The 13,016-nt window shown below is 32.4% G+C and overlaps 1 protein-coding gene across 1 annotated transcript in view; it reads left to right on the forward strand.

Annotated features, from left to right (window-relative positions):
• Positions 1 to 10,421: 10,421 nt before the first annotated feature.
• The window catches only part of LOC145934515 (lachesin), a 172,988-nt gene continuing 170,393 nt past the window's right edge, over positions 10,422 to 13,016 (forward strand). The window contains exon 1 of the mRNA XM_083035009.1: positions 10,422 to 10,571. Within this exon, the coding sequence (XP_082891135.1) occupies positions 10,499 to 10,571 (73 nt within the window). The 5' untranslated portion in view covers positions 10,422 to 10,498. The remainder of the gene's footprint in view (positions 10,572 to 13,016) is intronic.

The following is a 13,016-nucleotide window of genomic DNA, read 5'->3' on the forward strand; positions in this document are numbered from 1 at the left end:
ATTTGTAATTTCTTTATAATAAATATTTGTTATCATATATTATATTAATCATATGTTTATATTATGCGTGTGTTATATGTGGAATTTATTATTATTTTAGAAATATCAGTTTCTCTTTATCAAATTTTCTTTTTACGAAAAGTGGGTGTAACTGTGGACCACAAACTCGCGGGAATCAATGTCATATGTCATGATAATAAAGCTGGAAACACATTGGGGAGTAATGAACGTAATGCTCTGATGTCACTTGCTGTGTTTTCTGCACTCGGTCGCAACTTATCGCTGTTCATCATCATGGCGAAGCGACAACGCGCGACTGAGAAAGTCGTTAAAATCGGCAAAATTCAATATTTTATATTCCCTCTGTGTGTTTCCTTTCCGGCTGATCGTTCCACGACTTCCGTTAACCGGCTGCGTCACTCTCTCGTTGTCTGCTCTTTTCCTTTCCGTCATCCTCGCCGTCTCTTATATCTTCGACCGTGAGTTGCGCCATATTTCAAACGTCATATTAGCAAGGACCATGCGTCTTCCGCGAGTAAAATGTCTATGCCGCCAGCAGGCTTTGCCACCGCTACATCACACGACGATGGTCCCCCTTGGCGGCGTGGTATCGTGTCACTTTCCCGGCCCGCCGCCAATTACACATTAATGCGGCGTCGCGTTATCCGGAGACGATGCACGAAGTGGAAGTGATAGGGTACGAGAGGGGTGGTCAGAGAGAGACCAGCGGAGATATCCTTCGGGAATATACTCGCTTTCCGGTATAGTCAATTAACCTAGTTTCACTTGACGCAACGGTTCGATCAACGCTATCCGTTCGAGAAGATGGGAAACTATTTTGTGCCAGGTTTTTCGCCGATTGCACGCCGATTGTTGTATACAATTTTCAGATTGAATGTTCGCCGAGCAGAGCACAACGCGCTACGAAGGATGAATGTTATTTTGGATATTTTCGATTGGACGTGTTTCAAATGTTACGTATACAGCTGTGGAAATTCACGATGTCGCAATGTTATAAGAGATGACTTTCTTGCAATAGCACGTTACGCCATTACATAAGTAATGAAATTTCGAGTAGAATTAACGACTCATTTGTCAACTGATTGCTAACGTTTCAATTTGTCTTTTGTCAGTTGATAGTCGACCTTTCGATTCGTCTGAACATTTGACAATGTAGAAAGATTCAGCCAAGAAATATCGTTGTATTTCATTGATTAATTTATTAGACGTAGTAAATAAAAAATAAAAATAAAAGGTAATATACTTAAAGTTCTTTTCAATTTGTTTCTTTTGAGAAAAGAGAAGTCATAAAGATCAGAAAAATATTTGTTCGTACAGTCTATGTTAAAAATTTTAATATACATCAGTTATTTAATTAGTTATTTATACAAATATTATTTAAATTTACAAAACTTTTAAACTTTCTTGCTTTGCTATGATTATAAGTTTGCTTATAAAATTTGCTATTTTGTAATAGTGAACCAGAAAATAAGCATTTTCTTTCAACTGGAAATTTTTTAGCCAAATTAAAGTCAACCTTTCTTAAATATTTTGACATGCTTTATATTTTCTTAATAATTTTTTAAACTTTTAAATATTTTAAGATATTTAATTATCTGATATTAAAATCTTACGTTTTGTTTATACAAAATTTTCACTTAAATTTAAGCAAATAATAAAATATATTTATATATATGTATATATACATGATATATCTATTGGCATCTTTAAATCATAATGTATCAAATTCTATTTTTTTTATATTTCAGAAACTCAATGCAGAGATTAATAAGAACATCTTTTATCCATGAATTTAGCTTGTAGTATCTTTGCGTTCAAAATAAAATTCGAGTTTTTTTTTAATACCCTGTAACGATATATGAATTAAATAATAATACACATTAAATTTTTGCAAGCATCAGAAAGCATTTCGTTAATAAACGATGTTATGTATTATAATAGCTATCTTTTTTAATGGAAAATAAAATTTTTGAAACAAGGACGTAACACATTTAGAGATATCGGGCTCGTGATACCGAGCACTTTTGAGGTCCAAATTGATAGGTCGAAAAATAGGCCTTGATATCACTGTTTCTTTTCTCGTCGTTATGTCGAAACATTAATATTATTAAGCATTATATATATCGCGAATATCCGTACGAGAACGTACAGGGGGCTGTATGTCGGGGATGTATACGGGGAGGGTGGTTAGGGACTTTTCTCGCAGTAAATATTGTAACATCTGGTGCAACTCATACGAGTTCGAGTCACGCCTCCGGCCCTCTACATTTCATTTCACTTCTTAGATACTTCACTGAAATACTGTCGAGGATCCACTGGCTGTCTCGTCTTTGTGTGCGGTAATGCTTCGGAAAAGAACGGTGAACAAAGGGAAGAAATGTGTATATGCTGCATTTGTTCCGGTAGCTTCCCGGATTTGCACGGACGCCCTTGTATGCTACTTCCTTCCGCACGTTGCGGTTAGACGACGAGTTGTTTTCTCTTCGAAGGACTGATATTTATGTTATCACACTGGACTGCGTTACAAAATGTGACGTGTTTTTCTTGCGAACTGCCTTCCAAGTACATTCCCGTCTCTCGACTGACGATGTTGTTCAACGCGTCATTTAGCATAGTAATGTTGCACGAAATGACATGATTACTATTTGAGAAATAAATGACAAAAAATTACGATATGCCGACAATCGGCATTTTGGCGCGGTTAATGACTCTTCTGACATTTACAAGCTTTACCAAAAACAACGATTCGTAAATAAAATATACAAAATAATAACAATCGTTCGATGCGATGAGATATGAATCGACGCAGATAACGAATGACTCGCGAGAATGGCGAAATACACAACTGTATCTCATTCGAGCATGAGACATATTTCATCCACACAAAGTTTAATTCGCTCGAAACCCTGTATTTGACAAGTAGCACAAGTCATTCAAGTGCACGCAGTGGTGTGATTGATAGCGCGCGCGCGAGGAGAAACGGGACCGGGGGTTATATACATATTTATGCGTGCGTTTTTCGCGGGATTGTCATCGGCTGATCAAATGAATCGGGAGCTCTTTCTATTTACGAATCGTTTTGATATCCTTTTTTTTTCACCGACTGATGCCCGAGAAGGGTGGTATATGGCGCGCACGTGGCATTTTTCGCGTCGTAATTTTTACGCGTCTGAATTTTGCGCGTGAATGTTTAACAGCGGTTTCCGCACGCTCTTGTTTACAATGACAATCAATCGATTTAATCAAACTGCAACCAAGGCGCGCGTTTCGCGCGACAAGCACGGCGCGAAAGCACGCGCCTCCGTATATTTACGCGCCTCGTAACTGCGTTTTTTTTGGAATTAGGGTTTCGTTGACAGAGCTTCGCGTTATATTAAAATTTATATTTTCGAAGTGTTGACCCGATTGCAGAAAACTGATCGGCATACAATGCGCGAAGGGACACGCACTGTTTATGTAGGTACGATTGGAATTTGCAAAATAAAAATTATACTATCTATGTGGGAAAACAAAATTTTTACACCGCATTTTTTCTATCATACACCGGTGCACATACAGTTGGATAAATTTGAATTTTTGCATCGTCTCTCGAAATCAAACGTTTCATTGTTTTTATTTTATTTTTTTTTAAGTTTATTGCAATCATTAAAAATTCAACATATTCATAATTATGATATTATAATATTTTATTTGCATGTTTCGTAAAATTATAATCCATTAAAATCAGGCGATATAATATCTGATTTCCAACAATTTTAATGCTTTTGTTTTTTTTATTGAAATTTATTAAATATTATATTTTCCCGTATCTAAATTTTGTGTATGAATGTTTAACGGTGATATTTTTGGATTCTTTCATTTACAATAATAATTAATCCATTGAATTAAACTGTATAATCAAGGTGTGAGTTTTGAGTGATTGGGCGAGAAAGCATATCTTCTAGAATTTTGTTGACATAGCTTTGGTTTATAAGTAGACTTATATTCCTTAAACATTTTTTAATTAATTTTTTATTTTAAGTTATTATTTCTAATTAATATAGTTTAAATTTAAACATATTTTGTGTATATATATGCGTGTGTGTATAACAAAAAGAAAAAGTGCTATACCAAAAATAATTTTAAAATATAAATGAGTTAAAAGATGGCAGCATAATAAAAATCGTTTATCATACATTATATCAGAGTAGACAGTTATGCAATTCAAATATAATAAATGTTATAATAATTTTGTAATCTGTGGAGAAAATAATACATATACCAGTTTTACTTATAGCATAATAATTATATTATTGTATATTCGATACACTCAATATATTTATGTTATATTTCAGTAAATATTTAATTCTTTGATTTGACATGTAACGCGAATATACAATGTATAAATTTAGGAAAGCTAGACAGAAACTGATATACATATTATAAAACATGTACATAAGGGAAATCTTAGAGGAGATCTTAGAGAAAATAGAAATGACATACTTGTTTTATTTATATAATATGTAAATCTAAGAATATCATCGCGTATTTCGTATAAAGATACCATGGCTTATCACAAATATAAAATGAGATTTCTCTTTTTGAGATGGCCCGTATTATGAAATTATACCATCTCGTGAAGGTTTTTAGTGAAAAGAACTAAGAAGCTCACGCAGACGGCTCTTTCAATAATTCATTAACCACTTGTTTCGTTAGCTACTTCTACGCGAACCGTGTGGTAGACTCCCTGAAAAGTGCTTTAATTTCCTCCGTCGACTTGTTACCGTCTTAAAACTTTAAGGCGCTCTCGCCGTTAAGTGACACGCTTCATGGAAATACGACAGCGCGTGGAATTGCCGTGAAATGTCTCAGACGTTTCGATTTCAAACTGAAGAAACTTTTGGTCCTTTAATCCGGTACTCTTATAAAATATAATGTAAAACGTATTATCTTAAATTTGCTGTTCGTTATATTAAATGTAGTAATAAAAAAGTAATATAATATTAATATAACATAGAACAGTAAAATTTTCAGTTAAACAGTTAAATATAATATTATATTATAAGTAACATGAGATAATGCGTGGAGTTCATATCTTTATAGCTTACTGAATGGAATTTAAAACTGTCCTGACAATAATATACAGCTTGATCTAAAAATTATTTAAAATATTTACTATCTTTTATTTCTTTTAATGTATTCTAGAATGTATGTGTTCCATATATGATTAAATTTTCCCATTTTGAGATTCTTTATCTTTATCCTATTTCACATATAGATCTTTTATTAAAGTTGCATAATTGGCAAAAGAGCTTTTCGTTCACACGCATAATCAAGGGCACCTCGAGAATTTCGTACTTCGCGGTCGAAGATCTGGCAAACTGTACATGTAGCGTACACGTGTATAAATGCCAGATTACGGAGCAGGAATTCGTGAGATAACTTCGTCCTTTCGGAGCCGTCAGCCGCCAGTTTGTGCAACAGAATCGTACCGAGACTTCGTGTCTTCTACCGTGATAGAGTTTTATCGCTGTCTCGAATCTACGTCTACACGACTGCGTTTCTCAATATATCGCTCTTAAGCATGGTTCTATACGGAAACAACGACACGTGCTTGCAATATTAATAATAGTAAAGCCTAATATAGACGAAGAAATGTTGCCAAGATGCTTTCCGAAATTATACATTGCAACATTCTTTGCATTCGACATTGAAACTTATGTATGAAAATAAATATAAATAATAATTATTAATATTAAAAATAATATTAATATCTATTAATATTAATACTAAATAAAATATTAATATCAAAATATTAATAAACTAGCCTTGAAAACAAAATTATATAAAAATTTGTATTTTTCCGAAATATAAAATTTATTTTCTACATAAAATATTGACAGTATTTTTGTTAAGTATTAAAAATATAAAATTATAATCTTTCAAATTATAAACAGTGTGTTTTAAATATAAAATTTACTACAAAATGTCTAAATTTTGAAATTACATACATTACAAATAACTTATATTTATGTAAATAAAGATATGGACATTATAAGCTGGAAATAGACAAGTTCGAATTTTCGAACATTTGAACAAATTATTATATTTGCGAATGTTATATCTTTTGAGTAGATAAATATGTGACAAAATTCAAACATTTTTATCTGTAAGAATATTTTATGAAATGTATATTCTCAACAAAAATCTCTTTAATCTCGTAATGTAATGTATAAATAACTATGTATAATACCTATTTGATAACTCGATGCTCATTTCATATCGTTTTTATCGATCGGTCTTTCATGATATCTAATTTTATATTTTTAGGATACTGCCCTCTATTTTAGAACGTCCGCTCGTCTGGATACGCCAAATGAGTAAAAGTTCGCGGCTGACTTTTGTTCGCTTTCACGTACGGGTTGTTCTTTAAAGAATTACAGAGTCCATTTGCCGGTATTTCACGGGCGCAATCTAAGCAGGCACGCCCCGCGCAAGATTTATTAGAATTAGAAATCTGATGCTCCATATGTGCGTCTCTACGTTGTATATTAACATTAACGGTACGGGTGTTACGAGCCATTTGTACTCAGAGTAGTGAATTACATGGAACGTGAGAAGCTTCCGCGCACGAATTATTAGTCTCATTATCGTATAGTTTACAGGATTCGCTGTACGGCAAAATTTGCACCGCTGTTACATTGTCGATCTTCAAAAATAGAAGAGATCCTTTCGATGCTATTCAATTAATATAAATCATTTTAGTTAGCGATCCGTATATCGTCCTTATCATATTCATATATAATTATTTTATTATTTAATATTGTAAAACTCAAACATGTATTAACAAGTACACACATTGTGATAATTTTATTGTATTATATTATATATGCATTTTTAATGTAACTAAAATTATATTTTAATGTTGTATATATAATAAAAGATTTTGGGGCAGAAAATATAATAAATCATAATGTGCGAGTATAAAGCGTTGAAAATGTTAATAAATTATTATATGTATATATATGTATTCTATGTGCATTTCAACGTTTATAATGTCAAAACACATTTACATGAATACTAAAAATATTCAGTATAAAATATTATATCTCATTTTGTATCACATATATAAAGAATAAAGTAACGCAGCGATTCCTGCTACAGTCCGTATTTGTGATAAAATTTTCTTGTTCATAAAAATATATGTGACTACATGTACTTGGAATACATGTTTATAGAGTTCCTTTGTAATTATCATATATTTTAAGTAGTGCCAAGTTTGAAAGAAAGTATTTTATTAGACATAAATAATATATTAAAAAATTCAATTATGTTTTCTCTATATATAAATTATTTTTCTCTCTCTCGTTTTTAATAAAATGCATTATTTTACATTGGTGTTAGATTAATTATATGAGAACCGCAATTTATATACGTATACATGCGCGCACTAGATGCACTGCACTTTGGTTGTATGACGTAGTGACGTAGTGGGATCCCATTTGTATGCATAACAGTATAGTTTAATTTAATTAACTAGTTACCGATGCAAACATATTCTTTAAGGTACGTTGCGTACACAGATTATACATTCATAATATTAAATTCTAATTGTTTACTGTATACCAAATATTATACATTAATCAAATAACTCCCAAGTAACATTACACATTAATTTACAAACTATATTTATTTCGTAAGACTAGTTTTTATATTGCTAATATCTATATACTGACAGAAAAGGAGACATAAGATAGGATATATTTAGAATGACAGACTTTTGTTACCATTGAAGTTAAATTGAATGTGTTATTATATTACATTAATTACAAAATTACAGAAATCATTACAGCAGTAATAAATTTACTTGATCAGCACGAAACGAGATTTATATTGTATAAAATTATTATTTTATTTTCAAAATTTAATTAGAAATAATTTTTTCAGAACTTTTTGAAGTATAAATTTGTTTCGTATAGTTTAAGCTTCTCTTTTTTTAATGAAAGACTATCATTGTCAAGATATTTGTTTGAAAAAATAATTCAAAAAATAATTAGATTCATAATTGATTAAAAAAGTTGATATCATATTTTAATAAATTAAAGTGTCTTTCGATTCTTAAATTTACAAGTGAAACCTCGATTATCGTCAAATGGCGCAATTTATAGCTTATTCTCCAACTTACGCGATACATCCCGCTGCTTTAATCCGCATCGGTGAGCACTTGGAAACCGCGAATGCCATCAAGAGAATGAACCACGAAACGTGTCAAATTGATATTAAAATTAATGTTATATAGTTAAAGGGCTGTGGCGAGAAACTTGCCGATTAATTCGGTAGATAACGCCCACGGGTGCTTCCGCGAGCGCCGATGTCGGCGTAAGAGATAGCATTGCCGCGAACACGACGGCATCCAATTCGAACAATTCGGTTTTCCTTCGGAGCTTGGGACACGCGAAGGTCTCCTCTAACCCATCCGTTCCTCCATCGTCCTACGCTCGGACGGATGGCAAGGAGAGAGAGCGGGAGACACGATTCACCAGAGAATTATCGGTACTTGATTGCGCTTAATCCGCGAAGTTTTCTCGTTTGACTTCCCCGTTTCGAACGCGGCTCCACCTCGTTGGTTGCCGCCGTGCGGGACTTTCAGTTCGGGGATCAGCTGAACGAAAAACGCGCGTTAATGCTCCGCCGAAAAAGAGAGGAAAAAAAAGAGAGAAAGAGAGAGAGAGAGAAATTCATATTAAACGTGAAAAGAGTCGAAAGCTGAATCTCGCGCTAACGATGCTCGTTCGGTGGAATATGTTTGCTCACTTCCGGCATCTTTCTCGCGCATCCCTCTCTCTATGCTTTACCTTGGTTCGCCGCCCCTTCTTCATCTACCTTTCTCTTGAGCATTTCTATACATTCTCTATATACTCTTGCCTCTCTCTTTCTTTCCCTTATCCTCAAACGTTCTGAGAGAAGAAACGCTGCTGCACGCACGCTCGAGGCGCAAGGACGTACCTCTAACGGCTTACACTAATCCCAGCTGCCTCAACAGCCGGGCGAATTATTTCCATTCCGTTTCCCTATTTCCGTGCATCTCGCGTTATCAAAGCGTGTGCGCGCCACGGCACCGTTTGTAGAGGCAGAGTTGTGGTTTCCGGCATTAATTTCAGAAACAATGAGCGGTGGCTGATACACTCTTTTCCGGTGAGAATGGAACGCGAGCGATGGGATTTTGAAAGAATCGTGGAAATTTGACTTTTTATTCTATCCGTTGCTAACAAAGATTCGGTTAACAATATTACACACTTGGATATAATCACCAAGAGTTTTGTTGTTAAATTTGATAAAATTTGTAACAAATCTAAATAGGTAGTGGCAATTTTTTGAACTTGATATCTTATATTGTTATATTTTTATTTGTTAAATAAAAGAAGCTATACAGAAAAGGATATATAGGAACATTAGAGAAAGCAGTAGTTGTAAAATGACATAATTAAAATAAATATCCAATAAATAATAATAAAAGAATTATTAAATGCGTGTGTTTCATCTTTTTTGCTAAATAAAATTATTTTTATGTAATATTATGTTGTAAATCTATCAAATAAGGTGCATCTATACATATATACATATCTATATTTATAATTCAAAATATGATCCTTTAATTCACATCCTTGTTTATATCATTGCGTTTTAATTTAGTTTTTCTCATAATTTTTTGAAGCACTGATCTTGAATAAAAAGAAAAAAAAACAGAAGAGAGAAAAATGGCAAAAGAGAGCTAGGTAACATTTTATATGATACTTTAAAGACATCTTAGAATTTTCTGCTCAATGAGATAAAATGAGAATATCCGGCTAATCGCAATTGTGCTGTCACTAGATACAAAAGAGGCAAGAGAAGCACAAAAGCACGAAGTCAGGACAAGTGTATTTTGTCAAGTGTAAGAAATATCTCTTTAGTAAAGATATTCCAAGAATCTATTCAATTCTATCTCTCAATCTGAATATGAAATCCAAATGCATTTTACAATATAAATACGCGTGACACAAATGCAATTTTCTTCTATATTATAAAGGGGTTGAAATTGTAATGAATAAATGATTCGCATATGCACATATTATGTATACGTTAAGTGTATCAAATGTATAAGATTTTCGCGATCGTACACAGTAATTTTTAGAGAATTGACGTCGGGACAATAATATAAGAGAAACGATAAGAGAGATAACATTTCATATAATGCGTTCGAAGATGCATTCGAACACAGGCACCCCTGCGCAATGAGATAGAATGAGGATGTCCGGGAAATCACAATTGTCCCTTTGACTAGTAAAGACACGAAGGAGAGAGGCACGTGGAAGTCAGGACGCATGCGTGTCGTGTTGCTCCTGCTGGACTCCGTACGACAAGTCAGTCTGCATCTGGACTCCGGCTCGCGTAGATTTTATATCAGTGCGCGTACGTGACGAAAATTAAACGACAAACTCTCGAAAAAGTAATAAATATGACAATAATCACTGCCATCCTTGTCTCATGGACTGCGTGGATCTTCGTTACGTTGGCGCATTCATCCGAAGGTAAGTACAAAGAAAAAAACTTGCGAAAAAATATTTGTCGAAAAACAATAAAAATGATTTTTTTAATTATAAACCTAATTAATGATTTTAAAAGTTTTCGCGTTTCTAAGTCTTCTGACTAGGAAGCTGTTAGTTATAATTTAGATCGAGGTAAAGAATCTTAAACGTACACGATTTTTGATATACAATAATAAATGAAATTATGAAAATTAAAGCATTAAGCTTCACAGTGAGCAGAAAAAAATTCGAGTCTACTCAGCAGAATGCGTAAAAGAACCGCGACATCCGAATGCAAGCTCTTCGTATACCATCCATTATGGTTATACCATAAATCTGACTTAACTCGACATGCCATTTTGCGAAACTTTCTTCATAAAGTCATGCCACCATTTCACTATTTTTTAATGCTTTTTATTGCGTTGTTCTAGTTTCGTAATATTGCAGGAGATATTGGAGTGTATGCAGTTTTTCTCATAGATATGGTTGGATATATTTCTTGGACAACATGATTAAACTTTACACAGATGGACTGTATATACATTATAAAATTGATACAAGGAATCGTTTTATATTTAAAATGCATTAAAAATGTTGCACATAAATTTAATATTAAATTGAAACAATTTCGCATATGTCTTTTTAAATATGAATTTGACATAATATATGTGAATTAATAAAATATTTTAATAAAATATTTTAAAACAGTTGTTAAAATATAAATGTAGAAAGTATGATGAAAAAAGATTAATTTGTTAATTTCTATAATAGTCGTATAAAACTAACAAAAAGTGTGGTGTTTTTTCGTAAACTCCCCAGAGTATAAAAATGAAGACTTAAATAACGATAAAACCGCATACACGATTAAATGAGAATTTGTGGAGTGCACATGGTGGCGTGACACAGAAGTATTATCCGCGAGGAAACGGAAAAAGTCTCGAATTTATGGAAGTGCTAATTGGTATTGTTAGCGAAACGGGCGGGAATAATAGCTATAAAATGATACAGAAAGATATCGAAAATAGAAGAGAAAGAGGGAGCAGTTTGCTTAAATTGATGATTTATCGAATGATGGATTGGATAGGCGCATGACTATTGCCCCATTTTACATTTTTAAAAACGGAAACGAGAACACAATGCAAATGAAAAGAACAAGTAAATCGTAAATAGTTTGGATCAATATTGTGTATATACTTTGCACAGGTACCGGACGGTACGAAATAATAGATTTAAAGTGCACGAACCATATGTTGGTTTACGTTAAGTTTATTGTAAATGCATTATTGAGAAATAAATTTTAAAAATGTATAATTTTTTATACTTAAATATCAATAAAAGATGTAAAATAAATCTTTACTAATACATTGGATATATTAGTAAGATTTTTTACACTGTACGTTTGTGTGCGTGCGCGCGTGTGTGTGTGTTTGTGTGCGCGCATGTGTAATTGATTACTGTTATTATTGATTTTTGAAATTTCTCTTTTTATGGATAATGAACAATTATCGATTAATCATCAAAATTTGAGGAAATAATAATATCATAATATTATTACAACACAATACAGGATATTATAATTACAAGATATTATAATTTGACAATAGAACGCCAAAAACAGACACACACACACACACGTGTAGCTTACTTCAACAATAGTCTTAAATGTGTATAGATACTGCTAATGTAAATAGCATTTTAGAGCTAATGTTTCTGTTATAAGATGATAAATAGAAAAAGTTGAGAGATAAAACATTACACGATGCATATATTTATTATAAATATAATCATATATAATAGAATTATTGAATATATACAACTCACATTTCAAGTTTGCAAGGGATAAGATATATACAATATAATCACAATTTAACGAAAAGATGTAAATTGTGTGAGAAATGAGACTGTATGTTTGTGTATGAGCAAATTAATTCTTTCTACTGATATCAGTAGATTCAGAATTTCAATCAGACGTTACAATCATGATTCTGTCTTATTATCGAGTAATTGCTCTAGAAGAATAAAAATTAAAGTTCGAAGAGGTTAGTGCTTCATCGATTCTTAGTATTGTCTTTGAACTCTCTTGAGGGAATCTTTTAGAAAGTCAATAATTGCGACGTGATCAATGAACTGCTAGAATATAATGATAAATTATACGTCAATTACAATAACTATTGCTATGTTTATATTAGAGTTAGAACGAATTATTATGTGTTGTTGATCCCCATTTATCTCCATAATAGTTTTGTGATGTTTTCTCATTTTTCTAACCAGAAATAATTCTGTTTGACCTCATCTGTAATATCTATAAGATATTTTTTTATATTAATAGTATTTTTATATTTATTATAATTATACATTATAAAACACATTGATGCTATGGCTATAAAATAATATCACAGTTTCAATACATGACCTATGCCTGTGTGTACAATATTATTTAAATGATGA

Source organism: Prenolepis imparis, unplaced genomic scaffold, assembly GCF_030444845.1.
Source record: "Prenolepis imparis isolate NDT839.2.m4 unplaced genomic scaffold, iyPreImpa1.0 SCAF_3, whole genome shotgun sequence".
NCBI lineage: Eukaryota > Metazoa > Arthropoda > Insecta > Hymenoptera > Formicidae > Prenolepis > Prenolepis imparis.